Source organism: Mesitornis unicolor, unplaced genomic scaffold (genome assembly GCF_000695765.1).
Source record: "Mesitornis unicolor isolate BGI_N332 unplaced genomic scaffold, ASM69576v1 scaffold5757, whole genome shotgun sequence".
Lineage (NCBI taxonomy): Eukaryota > Metazoa > Chordata > Aves > Mesitornithiformes > Mesitornithidae > Mesitornis > Mesitornis unicolor.
The window spans coordinates 1-21,021 of record NW_010198320.1 but is presented as its reverse complement, the minus strand read 5'-3'; the positions used below and the strand labels follow the sequence as shown (position 1 = coordinate 21,021).

The window sequence follows — 21,021 nt, the reverse complement described above, 5'->3', positions numbered from 1 at the left end:
TTACAGAAATGTTTTCTGATTGCAAAAAGGACTGCTAGATTAACTTGCCTGCATTGCTGTGCTATTACTCTTTATAGTACTGTGAAATTAAAGGCAGGGAGATTTTTTTAAAAGGACAAAGGTTTTACAAGATCTTAGGAAAGCATAGCACTGTTAACCAGTGTCCATTAGCTTAAGTTACTTCTTTATTCATGGTCCACATCAGCACATTTCATGCATACCGGAGCCCCTAGACCCCCTACACATGCATTTTATGTCCCTCCCCTCAGACTTGTCTTCATGAGCTTCTGGGCTCCAATCACTGACCTCCTAACACTCCAAAACCTTTGGGCATTGAAGCACGCATATGGACAAGCATTCATAGGAGAAAGTCTCAGTTGAAATAACTGCAGCAACTTGCCTGTGGCCTTCCATCCTCTCTCCTCTTCCTAGAAGACTGAGCCAAGACTCATGGAGGAGTGCCATCATGTTTGCCTAATTGCCTGCTCAGGCTCGGGACTGTGTCCATGCCCAAATCCCCTGTGCTCTCAGCAGATCATCATCTGCCTCCAAGCTCCTCACCACCAGCTTCCATGGGCGCTTGGCACAGCCAAAGTGGACAATTGGCTGGGAAGGGAGGTAGCCAGAGCAGCAACACAAATTTTGCCAGTGCTCTGAGCATGGGTTCCATTCTGTGAAACCTATGCTGGATGTTACAGACAATGGAGATCCCTTCCAGGATTTTGAACACCGCTGAAGTCTGATGCACAGTCAGAAGTCAAACCAAAGGCACCTGGGCTCATCTTTGGTAAAGTCAAAATTGGTGACATTTCAGCATGACACACAGAAATATTCTTTGGGTAGGAAAAGTAAAGGAGGTTTAGTTTGGATTTGTTTGTTTTATTTGTTTTTTAGCATTTTTTTATTAATTTATTTTATAACTGACAGGAGATCACTTTTAATGTGTTTAAAATAACTTGGCAGTAATAAAAACAAATTTCTTTCTCTGCTTTCTGTAACGAGGAGAAGCCAAACAAGTGGTTTGTGTCAAGAAGTCTCAGGGGTCTCCACTGAATTCATCAACTGTGGTTCAGACCAGTGTGCAGCACAGCCACTGATGGAGAAACAGAACAGAGAGTCAGACCATCTGGAAGGTCCACAGGATGTCACCAGGGCACGCTACCATGGCTCTGGGAGAACAAGCTGGGAAAGGCTAGACCTGGGTTTTATTCTGTTGTATGCGTAAGGATCCATCTGCTCTGGAACTTTGGGGAAATTTATTGCCGAGATCAGCCTCAGACATTGCAAGTGGGGTCTCTTCCGAGAGAAGACCAGTTCTCCAGGGCAAGCTGTGTGACCTTTGAAAAATTCTAGGGTTTAAGTATGCAATGTACAATTTCAGCTTAATTTAACTAACTGTGACTGCGGGTCACAGGGCTTCTAGCCATCCTCCTCCTGTTGAGTCAGTCTTCAACTGAGAGGGCTAATTGGATGGAGCTCTTGGGGGCCCTTCCAGCTGTTTCCTGAGATATATTTGCATTCTGCAAAGGGAAGACTCAAGCTGATTGCTTTTATTACAACTTCAACAGGAGAAATTTGTATTAAAAACAATGTGGGGAAAAAAAGACCTGGCATCTTAAAAGGTCTCTTCTAATTCTGGTGGGTTGATCAGTACACTCTCTGCCAGACAAGAATAGTTCCCTGCTGTGTGTTTTCTGATGAATTGGCCACTGCCCTCTAAAAGTAGTCAGTAAAACACACTGTGTAAGCCTCTTCACAAGCAACCTTAGGGATTTTGAATGTATCTTTACTTTTTTGTTCATATACATTAAATGTTGGTTCTACTAATTCAGACAGGCCTTCTGAGCTGAAGAACTCTTTCACATAAACAGACTTTTCCTTTAAATCATTACTGAGCTTACCACTGATAATAGTGATTTTAAATAAATATATCACAGTGCGGTCCATTGCTGTGGCTTAATCAGATGGTATTTCAATCTGACCCGCCTCACCTCAGGCAGAGAGAGCTGGACGACTCCATTCTCATCTTTGTCCAGGAGATGGAACACTTCTGAAAAGTAGAAGATGGGGAAAATAAATGGATATAAACCACAGAGTCTGGCATGTAGAGAATCACTGTCTGACAAAATGTAGAGGTCTGGCTTTTTGCCATGATCTGCTGGAAATCTAGATTGGTTCTGCAAGAGAATATTACAGCTGTTCTTCTTTCCTCTTACAAGTAATTTCTAAGCCACTTCATGGGGTGGAATAGTCAGATCTACAGCAGCAAACTGAGAGTTGGCAGCAGGACAAGTATAAAATCTGATGCAGTAGCATTTGGTATGATGCAGGGACAAACTCAGGTCTGAGTAAGGACTGTAAATGATAAATGGTGCCATTTATAGGAGCTGGGACAACTCAGAGGCCAGAACACTGACCATAACGTGCAGATGACTGTAAAGCAGAAGAGCATGGTAGGTTATGAAAAGCTGTCCCACATTCTCCATGGTCATTCAGACAGAAAGGCTTTTGCTATTTCTCTGTTGCTTTCTCCAGCAGACATAATTTTGCTGGCAACCTCACATTTCCGTGCAATTTGCTATGTTCACAGTTAAAAGACACTGAATACTTAACGAAACCCCAAAGTTTTCAAGAATTCCCCTTGGCTGATGAATGGAGACACTTACTGAACAGGGTTTCCAAGCGGATCATGCAGGCCACAAAGCCATCGAAATCAATGGTCAGCTTGCTGCAGGCATAGCGCATGACAATGCTGTGCTGCACCTGATCGTTGAGCATGAAACCTGAAGGCATGGGAAGCACACAAGTTACTGACACAGCAGGCTAATATGCGGTCTTCGATGTGACTTACCCATGGACTGCTGCAGCTACAGACAGACCTGGATAAAGGACTGAGGACTGTTCCCCCCAGACGGCCTCCTGGACTCCATCAACCACCTCTGCTGTGGGTCCTTTCCAAAGCCCATTGTGCTGGGTGAAGAGAGGCATAAAGTTCTCCCATGGCATTTTGTCAGACTGCATATTTCACATTGTTTCACAGCATAACCAGTCCTATGTTCCTTATAAACACCCTAATTAGTGAATTGGTGCTGCAACTGAATAGCAGTGATTGCAGCAGAGCCAACTGCTCACATAACACATTGGGCTCTATTCAGGCCCATATTAGTGCTATTTCTGTCTCTGGATCATTCAGATAGACTCCACTGAGCACAAGACAGACCAAAAAATCTGTGCTTCTCTAGATGCTCCTGAGATGGCAAGCACTGCTCCAGAAGAGAATAGCACACATCAGAGAGGATATCATTTGGGGCATGCCTTGATCAGGCTTGCACTTTCTCTGGTGTAGAGAAAGGTGGTGGGAGGAAATGAAGGCAAAAGAGGATTTGGGCATAGCTCTGAAAGAGAACAATTAGATTAGGAAATAATGAGGCCAAAAATAGAGCAAGTAATAATCAGATGAATAAGCAATGATCACAGCACGGACAAAAATGTCAGTGGTTCATAATGCAGAACAGAGGATAGGTTTTAATGTGTATAACAGCAACAGGATGTGGCAGTATGTGACTGTCAGGAAGAGACTGGCAATGCTGTGATCTAGGAGATGGGAGGGAAGCAAAGCCATTAAAAGGCTCCACCGTTCTTCCAATATTTGGTGGGGGGGACAGCAGTGACCTGAGGGCGTCCCCGAGCAGCGCACTCACCTGCCTCTCTAAGGGCATTCCACATCTCATGGGAGTCGATGGTACCGGAGTAGTCACTGTCCACTCTCTTATAGATTGCCTGCAGCAGAGGGAATGAGGGAATGCAAAAATGGCTTTTCAATGTGTGCCCACGCAGCAATGTGATAGTGTGAGCACAGGCAGGCAGGCTCTGGCTTTCATAGCTGGGTAACACCAGTCTTGAAGATATGGTAACACGAGGCTCACCAGGGGTTAGCAGCCAGATTCAAATAATCAGGGCTCCTCTAGGGCGTAACCTTGGTTTGCGAGTCCACTCTGCAGCCCATGCCCTGCCATCCCCTCTGCTCCTGTGGCTAAATTAAAGCCAGGACATTGGTGCCTACCTTTGCTGCCACTGCTGTGCGGACACAGTCTCACGTTTCTGCTGGCTGGGACAGGGGCTGCCCATACCAGCGGCAAGCTCCCACTCTTTGCATTGTTAATGAACAAGGGAAATGTTTCAAAAAGCTACTGGCAAGCAAGGCAGACTGGGAAGCACGTTCCTGTGGACTGGCAGCCTGCCTGCCGTCATGTTACATGGTGGCAGACAGGCCATTGAGGAAAATATCCTATCACTTGGCAAACAGTGCAACAGACAAAGTCCATTTTGCTTAATACTTCAGACGAGATAACAGATGCTTCCTCCTGCCAGCAGGTTCATTGTCCAGAATTAGAAGCCACCCAGACCTACAGCTCAGTCTGGAATTGTCTCTCAGGGCTTGCTCTGCCAACACCAGCCCAGGACAAAGCCGGTGCCTCTGGCTGAAGGAGAGCTGAACATCTCCTTATGAATCACCAGGACGGATGCTCTATGCTGACCAGCATCAAGCATGATAGCAGCAGTCTTGCCCAAAAAGGGTATTGTCAAACAAAGCAGGTCCAAATTTAACCTCCCTTTAGACTGCTTGATTCTGGGTGCACTTCTTGGAATATTAAATCCCCTGTCAGAAAAATAATTCGGCACTTCTACAAGATTTAAAAAATACAAATCCAGGTTTTTGTAGATCCTAAAAATATGTGCTTCTTGTGTTTGCTGGTGCTCAGCTGGTAGTGTAACGTATTGCAACAGCAGAGACATGTCCATACAAGCTTCAATACAGCAAGCAGCAGAGAGCTATCTTTGCCAGCAATGAAAGAGCATTTATCTGGCTTTTCATGAGATACTGAAAATGATGGAGAGGGGTGGGGATGAGATGAAAGAATTTCTGCTTGTGGCCTTTTAAATCAGAGGTGTTTCTGAGCCTGGAACAAACTCCAGCCATGAGAAGGAAGGCTTCCAAGTACATCTGCCTGTGGTGACTGTACCCTATCTCAGTTCTGGATCAGTACTTCAAAGCTGAGAAGGAAGGGGAGACAGTCAGAAATATTTTGTTACCAAATACTTTTGAATCTTCATCCAAAGCATCTTGAATTCTAGGAGTCCCAAGGTGCCAGTCCCATTGGTCTGGTGATGTTAAGGCATGGTTCAAAAATCAGGATTCCTCTATCCTTAGCAAAACTGGAGAGCAACCAGTTCTGATAAAAACAAATCACCTATCACAATGTCATCTTAATGCCATATTCATTCTCATTTGTCATACATCTCCATCTCACACAGACATACCCACAGCTTTACATTTGCTTAACTCAAGGCATGCCAAGAATTTCTAGCACTCTCAAGGAATGATATAAGGGATTGCTAAATATAAAAGCACGATTAGATCTACTCACTTTTTGTACAGTTAACAGTAGATTAAAGCCCTTAGAGAAACAAAGGACTGGCTTCACAGCAGACAAGAAAGCAGAGACAGGAACTGTGAGTGAACAGAGAGGGTCAACAGTAGGCTACACACGTATTTCCCATGTCCTTCAGGACCTTGAACATCCATTTCTATGGAAAATTATGCAGAAACAAGGAGTTGGCCCCCATGTTGCTGTACTTATTGAGTTGCCCTGTTGGGTTTGGGATGCTGTGGAGTGTAGGGCAAAGGCATCACTTCTCCTAACAGCTGGTGACCCAGAAGATCCACAGCTGACCTCAACACAGCCATGTCATGAGACCAACATTAGTGTAAACCTAGCAGCATGACTCTTTACCCTCCCAGTGCACTGGCTACATCCCCAGCACATTAAAGGAGTACTGGGCAGATGTGCTGACCTCTCCTTTTCCCTTGGCTACACATAGCACCAAAGTGTCCTACAAGCTATGTAGAAGAGAGGGAGGCACAGCATATACTCATAGCCTTCCCCCTCTGAACAGGTTTTCCAGTCTGTCTCTGCTGCTTTGAGTTCTGTAAGCAGCACCTGACTTAGAGATGGAAGTTGAGGTTGTGCTTAAAACGTGCCTCCTACCAAGCATGCTGTGTATGCATCTGAGACTGCACAGGTGCATTCAAGCAGAAGGTTTCTGCTTCTCCTCCCTGCTATTTTTAGGGAAATGTTTAAGCAAGGAGAGATGCAGAGCAGGTGAGAGAGGCAGCTGATGATTAAATGGTTCACGTTGCTGACACCACGATCTGATAGAGATGCTTGGCTGAATTTTATGCCTCCAGCCATGTGCCTGGATAACAGAAGTGTAAACTTAGTCTATCTTATCAAGAAGTTTTGTAAAGGAGATCCAGAAACTTTAAGGGTGATGAAATGACATTCAAAGGATACATCTAAAAGGCTGATCATCTCCCTACAAGTGTTAATGTTGAATCCATCACTTTTAATATCCTTTCCTGTAAATAAAGGATATAAAAATCCAAGTCAGAAATGCTTTTAGATAAATGTTTTCCTGCAGAAAACCTTGGAGATGCCAGTTGCCTTAAAATCATAGAATCATAAATCTTGTTAGCAAAGTAAATGCTCTGCCATCGCTTCCACTATTTCCCTTCAGCTGATTAACACATTTTTTTTGGCATTGGAGCGGGGGATGCTATTGGTCTTGAGGGTGGTAAGCCTCTGTCTGTTCACAGAAGTTATGCTGCAGCATAGTAGTATCTTCTCATGGTGGTCCTCCCAAGAAGGTACAGGGAATATAGTGTTTCTGTGGGACATTGGCTGGCAGCTCTTGGAAGGGGAGCACCAAGTGGTACTTTTTCCCCTCCATATTAGCGGTTCAACAGGCCAGAAAAAACTCAGCTGGGGACAGACAAAGACTTAGTTTTTCATCGTCCTTAGCTAATAGAGCTGAGTTCTGCTAGCACAGATCCCATCTGTGTGCTGAGGGACCCAGGCATGGACGTTCACTCAGACCAAAGAGCAGCTTTATGTCTCGTCATTTCAGCACATGCCTTTCAGCTCCATCATGGGAAATACAGAGTACTTACTCTTTGCCAATACCCGGTTTAGGATAGTTTGAAGTTCAATTGCAGTCACTTCAGAGTCCTAGACAGAAAACATTTTAGGTGCTGACACAAAAATTATTTGGAACAAACTATATTAATTTTCTGTCAGACATCCGGGGATCATTTTCCTTCTAATCCTTATCTAAGGCATATTAACCTTTAATTTTTTCTAACACTTTATATTTACTATTGGACATCACATGGAGAAGATCCTCAGAAACCATGAAGATATCCTAGCCTTTTAGATAGGAAATAAGTGGTTTGCTAGGTGCTGTGGTGACATGACTCAGTAAACGTTAACTTTTTTAATAGGTTTGACTGAATTGAGTGCCTGCCTTCTTTCTCAGCTGAAGAGGTTCAGGAGAGCATTTGAGATTTTCCAGGCTTATGGAAACTACAACCAAACAATATTAAAATTGCCCTTTCAAAACTCAGAAAGGTCTTTCTAGCTAACAAGATGTTTTCCCTCTTCAGTGCCAGTGGCCACCTGCTCATTAAGAGAAAATTTGATGCGACAGCCACAGGCTAGCACAGCAGGGCTTTGTAGATACTGAGGTTTGTCAAATACAATACACAGAGACTGTTCAGCCAAGAGTTTTTCTGATTCCTGGGGCTTCTAAACAAAAAGGAAGGAATTGGCCAACTAGGCAATTGTCAGAATTATATGCTAGCTCTACAGGTAATTTATTTCACCATGGGATAATATTTTCACAGGCCTCACTGCCATCACCCCTATTTTCAAAGATATTCCATGCCCTGCATTACCAAGGGAACAAATCACATTTTGCGCCAATAAGAGGAACAATGTAGTAAAACTGTTATATGGTAAAATAAAGTGAACCCAAACTGTGAGTTAATAAAAGGGGAGAACCGCTTGGGTTTTTTGAACACTAGATGGTAAAAAGAACTGGCAAGTCAAATATTTGCATAATCATAACAGAGAGGTCCCACTCTTTCGTTTTAATCCACTTACCTCTCCAGAGATCTTCTGAAACAGAGTCTTGAATTCGTCATCTATATCTTTGTTATCAACATGGGGCTAGAGGAAAGAGATGACCAAGAGTGCAGTTTACAAGGTGGTTCTAGAAAGCGAGTTGTGGATATCATAAAGCAGCTTTACAGGGGACTATTACAGAAATGGAAAATGAGCACTTGCTCTGCAGCAACAGCAAAACAGAGGCACTACTTAAATCATGACCAGCCAGGGCCTGAATTCGTTTGGGAGTAAATACTTTCTAAGACCGATGAAGAAGTTTTCTTCTGCCACCAAAATAGTTTTATTAAATAGCCGCAGTGAAAATGTTGCTGCACCTAACCATAGCAATACAGCAGTTCCTTGGATGTCTGCTTTTGTAACTTCTCTTGGGCTTCGGAAAGACTATTTGATTCTATGAAAAGGATCATTCAGTGCCCTCCCCACCTTCTCCCACCTGTACTAGATGGAAGGACAATTTAATGTGTTCTAGCCCAGTCTACAAGGGTGCAGTTTCTGTTCCACATGTGCCCAGGTACAGGAAAGTGCATGTGAAACTAAGCCATGCAGATATGTAAAGAATCCTCATAACCAAAACCTACTTTTCCTGAGCACAAACACATACTGTGATCCCAGCTCAGGGGAAATACAAAGATCTTATGGCCAAGAAGGCCAATGGCACCCTGGGGTGTATCAGAAGGGGTGTGGTCAGTAGGTCGAGAGAGGTTCTCCTCCCCCTCTACTCTGCCCTGGTGAGACCGCATCTGGAATATTGTGTCCAGTTCTGGGCCCCTCAGTTCAGGAAGGACAGGGAACTGCTGGAAAGAGTCCAGCGTAGGGCTACAAAGATGATTGAGGGAGTGGAGCATCTCCCTTATGAGGAGCGGCTGAGGGAGCTGGGTCTCTTTAGCTTGGAGAAGAGGAGACTGAGGGGAGACCTCATTCATGTTTATAAATATTTAAAGGGTGAGTGTCATGAGGATGGAGCCAGGCTCTTCTCGGTGACAAACTATGATAAGACAAGGGGTAACGGACACAAACTGGAACACAGGAGGTTCCACTTCAATTTGAGAAGAAACAACTTCTCAGTGAGGGTAACAGAGCACTGGCACAGGCTGCCCAGAGAGGTTGTGGAGTCTCCTTCTCTGGAGACATTCAAAACTCGCCTGGACGCCTTCCTGTGTAACCTCATCTAGGTGTTCCTGCTCCGGCAGGGGGATTGGACTAGATGATCTTTTGAGGTCCCTTCCAAACCCTAATGTTCTGTGATTCTGTGATTCTGTGATCTCACCCATGTTTTGCCCTCACATTATGAACAAAAAGTCTGTTAAGAAAAAAAAAATACAATCTGCCCAGTTAAGACATTTACCTCATATGGTTTTGCAGCCACCACATCACCAATCACTCTAAGGAAAAATGGAAAAAAAATGAAAAACATCAAGAAGAAATGACAAGTCTATCGTTTGCCCTTAAAGTAATTAGTAAAACAATCTATTTTCATATAAGGTGTTACCAAATGCATAGAACAAGCCCCCAGGTTTCCTGCTTCCTACACCTCTGTCTGTCCCACCTCTCTGAAGATACTTTCCTTGGGAAATCCAGCCTTGTTGTTCTTGTCTTCTATCCAGACTCCTGTTTTTTTCATTCAATGGCCACTATTGATACAACCCTTTTTAGAACCATCTCCTCAGCATTATACTCCCACATTCTGCCATCTTTAATTGTGAGAACTACCTCCTAGACCTGAGGGATCTATTCAGTGGTTGCTGGAGGTCATCTGAAGACCCATGACTCTCTACCATGGATGTGTGTGTGTGTGTCACAGATGTTAGACTACATAAGAAAATAGGTCCTAGAAATGGGCCTATATTACTGGTTAGGGGGAAAGATGTGGGTGCAACACCCGACCTTTTCCACTGTGTGCCTCATCAGCAGAAGAGGGGCTTTACAGAGGAGATACGCACTGCGTTTTAGCCTGTTTCTCCGAAAAAACTCGCAGGCAGAACTCTCCGTTTTTGTAAGGCTCAAAAGTGGATGGCACAATGAGGTACTCTCCCCGAGGCAACTTCATGCGGCTGGAGACTTCACGCAGGTTGGTATAAGGATCAGACCGGGCTGCTGGTTGGTTCCTTGCGAAGAAAGCACGGTTTGCATGAATATCTGTGGTATTTTCCAGCTGTGGGAAATGTGTTTTTGTTAGAAACTATTTGACAATTCACTGGTAATCCAGCCTCCCTGTTTCCATTTCAGTGCTTTAAAGCCATCTCAAGTCTTTTTCTTAGCATAAAATATTAAATCCATGAGCAATGTTGTAAAAGATAAGCACCAGGGTTCTGTCATGGGAAACAGTAAGGCAGATAATTAGAAGGAGAAAATATCATCCTTTATAAAGATTAACTTTTCACATGCCTCTTTACACTCTGTGATATAAAATAAATCAAAAGATCATAGTGTATGCTCATACCTGGTCAAACTAGTATCTACTGTACTTAAGTTGTCCATGTATTGAGCATTTTTTGCTTTCACAGGCTTCTCATGAACAAATTTATTTTTCAGAACACTTTTGAACAATTTATGGTACAGGATACATCTAATTGCATAGCTCTCGTACTCTCTGATTTATCTAAACAGGCAGAAAATAATAGTAAACAGAGCACAGTAGTAGTCACAAGAGTGAGACTTTTGGGGCCACATGAGATGATTTATCCAACTTCTATTAGTAATATTAAGGGCACTCCTTGGGATTATGTGGAAAATAGTACTTAATTTTTCCTTAATACCAATATACTATTAAATAAGTGAAACATTGCATAGCTCACAAAATAAAACACCAATGTAACAAAAAACAGCAGTGTAAGAATAACATCTCTGCTTTAAATCTCCTATTCATGACTTTTGCTCCACAGGGATGTCTTTCAAAAAGTGTGATTCAATGATCCACAAAAAGTGCTGTGTGGTTGACACAGGGTGGGGAACATTGCATACAGATAAGATTTCTGGCTGTCTAAGATCACAGCATACAAAGATGTTATCAAACATTTTATAATCATTCCATTTTTCTGTTGTAAATGGTAAAAATATGTGGGTTTTTTTCCTCTTTTGTTCTGAAGATAAGATTGGATTTGGTATTTATTCAACAACCTCATCCTTTCTCCCCACTCAATCTTAAGCTAAGTGGGACTGCAAAGATTAAGTATCCAGATCCGTATATTTTTCAATATACAAAGTTCTTTTCCCCTTTGCATCTGCAAGGCTGTTAAAAGAACACAATTAATTGCTACATGACCGCATTCATTTTCTGAGCAAGAAGAAAAGGGCTGAAAAGCCAAGGAAAAATTGGCAGCACAGGCTGCTGGACCTCAGTAATGAGTATGGGCTATTCCTACTGCCAGGCACCTCTGAAGTCTCTTTTTTCAGGAATTAAAAGTCTTTTTACCTCAGGATTGATATCTGGGAGGATTAGGAAAGGTTCAGTGGGGTTTGTTCATTACCAGGAGCCCCAGCTCAGAACTATAAAAGGAATAGATCCACAGACGTTGGCATTTCCTTGAAACAACATCAGCTACATTTTCCTGATTCTAGAGTGCAGAGACCTTGTTCTGCCTTCACCTGTACTAAATAGACAAATTCTGACCTCTACTACACAAACTTAGTGGAAGCCAAATTTTAGCTAGTATAAATGAAGTCAAGTTCGGGGTTCAGATGTCTGTAATAAAGCTTTGTTTCCTAGTCCCTTGGAAATGGTTATTCAGAACTTGAGATATCGGTCCAGCGATCCAAAAACAAAGCTCTCCAGAAGAGCTGTCATTAGTAAGGAAGAAGCCTTTGAGTAGCTAAATTCTCCAGAGCAACAGGAGGTGCATATCTGGAGACTAAAGTCTTCAGCAGAGATTACATACCTCCTGAGGAATCTGAAAGGGAGAGAAAGAGCTGATGTTAAAGGAATGCTACATACCCGCATCTATCATTACGAAAAAAAATAAAATCAGATAAAGTCTTGTTCAGGCTTTTTTATTATTATTTTCATTTATAACCACATACTGTAGTATCAGTTATACATGGAGCTCTAGCTTGTGCGAGAACTGTTCCAAAGCAAAAACAGGATATTCATCCAGAGCAATCTATACAACATTTCATTGCTTTTCTCCTGATATGGTGTTGTGAGTGATACTAATGGTTGGAAATATTTAGATAAGCCTTTAAGTGTTCAGTCAGGAAAGTCAACGAGTTGGTCCCACATTGCTAACCAAAAACAAACTGAGGGTTTATTACAGCACACCTAAAATCTACTAGTCTATTGTTATTGGAATATGATGAAAATATAAGGCTACTGTCACTAGCAATCTGCCCGAGGATGATGAGATTGTTGTAAGACAATTATAACGAGTCACAGATTTCAAGATTTGGCCCTTTCTAAATTAACTAAATTACTATGTTAATTTGTACCTCCAAATATAAGATAGCTTTTCCAGAAGCAATTGGTTGTCTTGAGAGCACAGATTCCAGTGAAAACCAACGAGAATGTCCTCCCAAGACCCAAAAGAGCTTTTTAGAATATCACCCATATAATGATTCTGGGGCCTGAGATGGCCCCTTGAGACTTCAGGTCTTGTTTTGTATAACCAGCATACTAGAAGGCCAGAAGCTTGGTGATGGGCACACTTACAGTTATTGTCAGTAGGCAGTTTGAACTGCATGATTTACAAAATCTCTGCAGGGCAGGTAGACTTGAGCATACATCTTTTCACCTTCTCCTGCACAGACATCTGCTTTAGGTCACCATCCATGCTGTCCTAACTGGACCTCCTGAGCTGCAGCACCAGTTGTAATGTAAATCTACAAAAGTGCATGACCCAAGTAACTTGGATCATAACTGGATGCCTACTGGAGACAACTTAGCAGCCATGTCTTTCAAAAGAAAGCCAGCATCTTGTTAAGAGCCACCAAGTCTACCCTCCTATGGGAAAGATCACAGAGGAGGCAGATGGGATGAAATAGATGTAATGCACAAAAGCTCTGCTAACTTCTCCAGGGTTGTACTCAAGGATGTGAGCAGACAAACATCTTTAATGTGCAAATTCAGAATGCCAATAAGCCAGAGTGCTTGGCACCATGCAGATGGAAATTCAGAAATAGGCTTAGTGAGAACCATTTGTATCTGCAGACACTTGGGCACTAGGGAAAACTTTTCCTAGTTCTGAACCATCCTCCACAAGACATATTAGCAAAAGTCAGCCATTCCCATCTGCTCCCACATGTGCTGGTTAATGATCTTCATCCAGTGGAATCTATACAACATTTAATTGCTTTTCTCCAGATATGACATTGGGAATGATAGTACTGGTTGGAAATTTTTATATTTGCTTCTATCCCTTCACATCATAGAAACTAGAGGTGACAATGTAGATTTTTCCCCTTCATTGTATTTTTAGAGACAGAAGCAACACTGGGAGAATCAGAAAAAAGATCACTGAATCAGAACAATAGCATGGTAGACAATGATTCAAAACAATTTTTAAATGCAAGGGAAAAATAATAAAAAACCCAAAGTGACTCCTGAGCACTAATGATAGGCTGTAATCAGAAACACTTATCTAGAATTGCCAGGCACCCTGAGCCTGCCCCTATTCAGGTTTTGTAAGAGAAGGCTCTCAATGAGACTGTTGCTAAATAATTGCCTCTAGTTTTACACTGTCCTCCTGGTAAAGTGGGACAAAAACTAAATTTATATGAATTTTTGCATATTATGTGGGTCAGGAAGAAATGAGAGTAGGATTTGAATCATCTTGCAAAATCCAGTTCTTATTGTAGAGTAGTGCTGAATGTCACAATCTAGCACATTGTTGATTTTTTTACAGCATAAAAGATGAGGGAATAAAGCCTTTAATCAGGAACAAACTTTACCTGATAGAGTGAATAACCAATACTAAGCAGATCTTCTCCCATTTTCTTCTGTCTCCTCCGGTTCTTCTGCATCAAACCCACCAGTATAGTGCAGCACGGCTCATTAAGACTCCCTTCATGGTCATCATCTGGTTCATCCAAGCGGATTTTAAACTGGGGATTGGTCCAGTATGTGGCTAAGAATTCCCAAGGCGAGACAAAAAGGAGAAGATTTTGCTGTCATCATAGTCAAAATAGCTGTCACTAGAATTACAGAGAATATCTCTTTGGAATGACTTTTTTTGCCTAGAGTTTTTCCTGTCATTGCCATTACTTATATGTTTTTCTGTTTTCATAGCCATGCTGAATATCAATTTGAGCCACAGCAAATCAAAGCACCAAGATATTTCCTGGGGAATAATGACCAACAGGAAGGAGCTGATGCCATTAATTCCAGCGAGTCATTTATCTCCAGGAAACGTCCTTGGCCAAGGCTCTTACTGTTGCAAGAGGACCAAATGTCAGACAGCTTCTCCAGAGGTCTACCCTGAAAATAAATGGCAAAAAACGCTGCCACTGAACTGTGACACTTTCCTGGCCTGCCCAACCCTTCCGAGGATTGCACCAGTCAGTAGCAAAAGCCATGTAAGCAGGAAAAGCAGACAGAAAAAAAAAAAGAATACAGCCATGAGTTAACGGCTTAGTGGGTTGGTGATCCCCAGTGAGGAAGTAAGTGTGAATTAGATATTGGTTTAGGCTGACAAGCTTTTGCTTACTATCTAAATGCTACAGCTGTCCTCCAAGCCCTTCCCACCAAAGACCCCTCTGGTTCACAAGTATTTATTTTGATTGTTATGCTGTTATTTCACCAAGTGCCCACATGGCTGTGTCTCCAACCTTGGTAGTTCTGGCAGCCCCCAGCAGTTGAACCCCGTCTCCACTGTCCATTAAACAGGGTGAGGTCCCATTTATTGATCTCCTTGCTTGTCAGCGTGTCGGGAGTCAAGTTGCAGATCTCAAGGCGGGTAAACTGCCTTTGAAAATCTGAAAATGCCATCCTGATGCACAAAAAAATCCTGGGTTAGTCCATCAGTCTGCAGCAGTCGAGGCGAGTGCAAATGGATGTCTTTCCCAACAGGGCAGCAAGCATCGATACTACAGAGCTGCCCAGAGTTCATTAAATTGAACTCTGAAGCTTGGAATTCGCTTTTGGGAAACAAAATTTCCCAGTTCCTGAATGTGCTGTATCTCCCGGAGGCAGTTGTTCTCAACGGCTGTTACACATTATGGGCTCAGTCATATCATTTGCTGTCATCCTCAGCCGTGGGCAATTCCTCATAGCTCATACTTCACAAATAAATTCACTAAAATTTATGGAACAAAATGTGCGAGGAGATGCCATTTAATGGGAGTAAGAATTGGTCCTTATGAAAGAGCCACTCTGTAGAAAAACAGTCTCAGTTTGTGTTTTGCTTTCAATTTATCATTAATGTTTGTTTTTCCCATTCCTAGTAGGTTTGCATGAGTGACAGACCTTGATCACTTCATGCCGCAAGCAGAGGTCTGTTCTCATTTCTCAGTGCCTTATGGCCCATATAGCTGATTGCCCTGAAAGATGGGCGTTTATCTTTCCAGTCTAGGACAGAGTGATGTGGATTCAGTACTGATCCATATAATCAGCTAACTGGGATGGGCTTTCCATTAGATGTGGGTAAACACACTCTTCCCAAGCTGGTAATCTAAACTTTTTCATTAGTGCATAGCATTTAGGCAAAAAAACCCTCAAAATATAGAGCAGATGAGGTTCATTCTTGCCACCTCATTAATTTTATTACCATCTGGTCTCTATATTTTGGATAAGCACTGAGTTATGCAAGCTCTAATAAAAGGTAATATTTGAATGGGAAGGGAGATAAACAAGAGGCTAGCAACACACACATATGTCATTATTAACCCCCTTTGTGCTGGCAGTTTCTCTCCATCCAACTAAAAGGGCTGCTTAAAAAGCATCCATGCACATAAAATGTACAACTGAATGATTCTCACCAAAACTCTCCATCATCTACTTGCTTATCCAGAGCCAGTTTTTGTTTGGGATCAACAAAATTCCATTCAGGAGCACTGCAGACAAAACACAAAAGCAAGCTGTTCATTTGTATTTTATTCTACAAGATCAGGGGGTTAGGCTCTGTGTTCCGTTACACCTGATAAAGGAGTATGTGTTTCCTCAACACCTCGACCTTCTGCCCTTCCCAATTGCGAGACACACTTCAACCTGACCATACAGGGCTGGAATAAGGCTGCAACGGTATCTGCAACAAATAAGCCTTAAATTGAGTCATCACTGCCAGGTGCCAGAATGCACAAATATTGCAAACTGGCTGGATTGGGTTACACGCTGCCTGGAAGTCAGGCAGAGCTTCTCCATTGTAAAATCCGTTGGTATGCCTGGTAGTCTCCCTAGGGAAATGATATAAGCTCTGCTGTTGGCATCACAAAAGAACAAGAAAGCTAAAAGGTGGGATTAGAAAATGCACTGCAGAAAACAGCACTGGTCCTTCTCCATTCTGATGTTACTGTGGAGCAAGCTGGATTCTGCTCTGATCTGCTCACACGTGACAGAGCAGTTCTGCACCTGCCTCAGCAGGGCTGTCCCCTGGTAAAACAGGTGCAAGAAAATCAGGATATGGCACATGTGCGTGCCTGAAGCACCTCATCATAGGGCTGAGCAAAGCAGCTCTGATAAAGGTAAGAATAATTCTAATGCTTATCTCTGTTTTCTGCCCTTAAGTGTTACACAACATCAGCATGGATATTGCAGTCAGTCAGGACAGGAAACTGAAATCTCAAAGTATTGCATGAAAAAATAGCATGGCCCAAATGAAAGTAAAATTCATGCCATTCTAAATATAAAAACAAAAGAGGTGCTGTCATTGCCATTCTCATGAGATTCCAAGGTAATTGAAGCCCAGAGAGTTTCTGGTAGATCTTTAAACTTCTGGGTCTTTAGCTTAGTCAACATCCCAATTTTTTTCAAGATTCTCCAGTAAAAAACAAATACTGGTCTGATTTAGAGCACAGCAAGGCAACTTTAAGGCAACTCTACTAGAGTTGAAGTAGAGGCACAATGGTTTAGCTCTGCTGTATTTCCCAGGAATGGGATTGGTTTGCACATCCCATTCTAAGGTCCTCGCACCATCAGCAGGATCAAGCTGAGAAAAGTAATCTTGTAAAATGACATATATATGGCTTGCATTGGGCTGCTCACAATTAAAACGTGGGCTGTTCTCTCTTATTAGAAAGCTCTGCCTGAGGCAGGGAAGAATGTCCACTGGGCAGAGCAGATCAATATCTAACCTTGCTAATAAATTAATAGTGTTTTGTTCCAACTGATTTAGTATCTCTCCTAAATGTGCTTTGTGATTGGATTAACTGCATAGTCCCAATTTAATTTTTAAAAGATACCAAAATACAACAAAGAGAGAGAAGCAGGGACATATAAAAACCTACTTATCACTCCAAGCTCCAGTCCATTCCACTTCACCCCAGGGATTTCTAAGCCTCACTAGTTTTTCTGGCCTTCCTCGGTAATATACCTAAAAGATCCACAACAAGCAGAGCCTGAGCACTTCCATTATCCCAATCATCACAGGGCATTGCTTTTCAGACAGGATAAAACATGATTTGTACTAGAGTGATACAGTCTATTACAATTTGCAATAGTTAAAGGTCACCTAGATACCTTCCACCCTTATTTTACATTACCCTGTGCCACCAAGCGAGCCATTAGCTGCAGCACTCACCATTTCATATAATGGCAGCAACCGGCAGGGAAAAACATCAGCTACAAAGCAGCTGAATATCTACATCCTCAAAAGCAGATGTCACACAACACAGCAAGGTTGGGAAGAGGTTATTTGGCATGGACACCTCTGTAATGATTCATTTTGAGAGGAGTGGAACTATCTATGGCTCACAGTGAAGGTGAGACTAACGGAGGAGTTCATGAAAGAGGCTTTTACTCCTTTCCCACTAGCACTGATCGGCAAAGTCCACGCTCCCACCTCATGCAGGTGGGGAGAAAATGTGGGGAAATGGCTGCCTCCTCTCTTGTTTTCCCTTTCCATGCCTTTCATTTCGGTAACAGCTCGACCCACCTTTACTTTTTGTATTCCAGTCTGCTGGTACAATGCAAGTTGCAGACTGCACAGTACCCTCTATACAACTACCAGTGCAGAGCTTCTGACCTGACCAAGTACTGCAGGAAATTTCTTTCTGTAAGAGAGTGCTTAAGTTAGCAACATTTTTATTTGGCCAGTCACAGAAAGATATCTGTAAGTTTGAAGCATTGCAATATTGCATCCCAAGCTCTTTTGTATGATGACAAGTATAAAAGCTTCAGCTAGGCTGGATGAGCCCTGGAGAGGCTGGCTCACCTCTTCTGCTCCAGTGACAGAGTAAGCGTGTCCCTTTACCAGTTTCAGACTTGTGATTGCTTCTATTCCAGCTGCAGAAGTTACCTGGGGCAATAGAAGTATACATATTTAGGACTATATATTGTGTACAAACACAGCTTTCATGAGCAAATTAATAAGGGGGAAGATATCCAAAGCGGTATGCACAATGAATATCAATATTTCTGATGCAAGGTGTATTAAATAGAGGTGAGATCCACAGCAGAAGTTCACCTCCACAGATTCATACCCCTAAATGTGCAGTCCTAGCATAGCAGAGATTCAAGTATGTACAATGAAATCTAAAACTAAATCCAAATCCCAGCTCAGGTAACAGACCCAGTGATTTGTAAAGACACGTCCATGTGAACTCAGCTCTAGCCTGCCTCAGTTGAGATCCAACATATCAAAATTTGAATTCTGGCAATCCTATATGCCATGAACCAGGATTTCAAACAAGAGAATGAAACAGGATCTGCAAAGTGTGGAGTTTCCAGAACATGTACAAACATCATCTGTAACTTGAGAGAGTTTGTATTATAGGTGTCAGTAAATGTTAGGATTGAAAACCAAAGCCAGAATCAGACTCCAGGCTACAACAAAGTGTCTCAAAGAGTTTGTCTCTGGCAGTTTCGTGTCTGCAGCTGAAATTATACAGAATTTGAACGAGAAAAGATACTCAGAGAATGAAAACAGAGTTCAGGAAGACCAGTCCCCAGTTCATGGATCAAAGTATTATCACAGGGTGTCTTGTAAAAAGAGAGACATGACGAGAATTGGTTACTTAGAACTTTGTTCGAAGTTTTATAACTGAAATCAAGAGAAGTTTCCGATTAACTGTAGTTTACCTTTAGTTCAGACCTTCCTACCTATGTCTAACATTGGTCTGAGCTTTTGTGCAGTATCGACCAGAGCCCTGAGGGGTCAGGATAGTAAAGCAGCTGCAGTCTCTTACATCGATGGAACAGCCAAGCAGTGACCCAGCTCTCAGAGCCTTCTGGATTATCTGGTACAGGTTCGAAGGGGCCCTCCGCAGCTCATAGGACTCAGAAATGCCTCCAGTAAAATCCTCAAAGCCTTCCATAGTGCACCCTCCTGTGAGAGCTTCGTAAGAGCCATTCAACCTGTGGGAGAGATAACAAGAGCTGTATAAGGGGCCACTTCCACCTGTAAGCAATGACGCTGCAGAAAAAAGGGTTTATAATTTAGAATCTCTTGGTTCATGTGATCAGCAGTGTGACCTGGGGCACCAGAAGTAAAGCCTCTTGAAACAGAGGGTTGCCAATACTCTTTATGGACCTAGAGGAAATTGTGAAAAATGGGTAGAATGGAGGCTGCATTTGAGTGAAGCGCATTGTGTCTAAGACCACAACCTCCCAGACAGTCAACTTCTGCACACCCAGGAGTGCTGCCTGCGCTGCTTAGCCACCGTACTTCGCATAGGCCTTCTCCAGCAGTGCGCTCCAGAACTCATTGCCTTCCTCTGAGTGCACGAAGAGCAGCTTCCCGTTCTTGGTGGGCAGCCTGTCATCTACCACCACGTCCACCCATTCTCCGTACTGCCAAAACTGATGAAAAGAAGAAAGGAGAAGATGATGAGGGCTGGTGTGCACATAATAGACCCACTCTACCATCTTCCTACCCTTTCACCTAAGGAGGAACGACTTCTGCCTGAATCACACTCAACAGCTGGCAGCAAAAGAGCTTGGCTTGACTCACATGGTGTGATGGTTTTACTCAGTTTACAAAACCTATATAACTCACCAGAGCCTCACCAGCTGTAAGACAGCAGAACCTAGCCAGTGAGCAGGTGTCGTTTAATGTTACTTATCTCCATTCTTCTTTTCATGCCCTCTTACTCCCCACCAATTTCACACTATAATTCTTGAATATTTAGCCTGTGCAAAACATTTAAAAGCCAGTTTTAGCAGAATACTAGCATTTTCCTCTTTTATTCTTAATACTTTGATCATGTAGGTACCTGGAAATGAAAGATCCCAGCATAGTCCTTCTGGAAACTTTGATCCTTGGGAACAACACGGTGCAGAACATCTGGATTCAAAGTGAGAGATGCAATGGCAGCCAGGAGCCAGCAATCACCTAAAACCACACACGTTACAAGGCAGAAAAGTTAATTAATAAATAGGGGTTTGCCGAGCTGATCCTTACACCATTATGCCACATTTCCACCTAGACTAAAATACCAGCATTAAGTGCTTTGTAAAGTCCTGCCAGATTCAGTATTGGTTCAGCAATTCTTTCTTGTTTTGTTTATTGTGTTCAGAGAATCACAGAATCTCAGGAGTTGGAAGGGACCTTAAAAGATCACCCAGTCCTACCCCCCTGCCAGAGCAGGATCACCTAGACTAGGTCACACAGGAACACGTCCAGGCGGGTTTTGAATGTCTCCAGAGAAGGAGACTCCACAACCTCTCTGGGCAGCCTGTTCCAGTGTTCTGTAACCCTCACAGTAAAAAAGCTTTTCCTCATGTTCACATGGAAACTTCTATGTTCCAGCTTGCACCCATTGCCCCTTGTCCTGTCATTGGACATCAGAGAGAAGAGCCTGGCTCCTTCCTCCTGACACTCGCCCTTTACAAACTTATAAACGTTAATGAGGTCACCCCTCAGTCTCCTCTTCAAGCTAAAGAGACCCAGCTCCCTCAGCCGCTCCTCATAAG

The 21,021-nt window shown here is 42.8% G+C and overlaps 1 protein-coding gene across 1 annotated transcript; it reads right to left on the bottom strand.

Annotated features, from left to right (window-relative positions):
- Nucleotides 1-1,069: 1,069 nt before the first annotated feature.
- On the bottom strand, nucleotides 1,070-20,441 carry CAPN8 (calpain 8; the record flags this gene model as incomplete). Its single annotated transcript, XM_010189105.1, has 19 exons — nucleotides 1,070-1,093; nucleotides 1,992-2,050; nucleotides 2,667-2,783; nucleotides 3,702-3,780; nucleotides 5,095-5,163; nucleotides 6,357-6,421; nucleotides 7,013-7,070; nucleotides 8,004-8,069; nucleotides 9,373-9,409; nucleotides 9,968-10,179; nucleotides 11,903-11,914; nucleotides 13,908-14,083; nucleotides 14,784-14,944; nucleotides 15,933-16,007; nucleotides 17,397-17,482; nucleotides 18,323-18,406; nucleotides 19,296-19,464; nucleotides 19,775-19,908; nucleotides 20,322-20,441. Coding segments are annotated over 19 exons (1,803 nt in total), but the record flags the coding sequence as incomplete, so codon positions are not given.
- Between the last annotated feature and the right edge of the window lie 580 nt (nucleotides 20,442-21,021).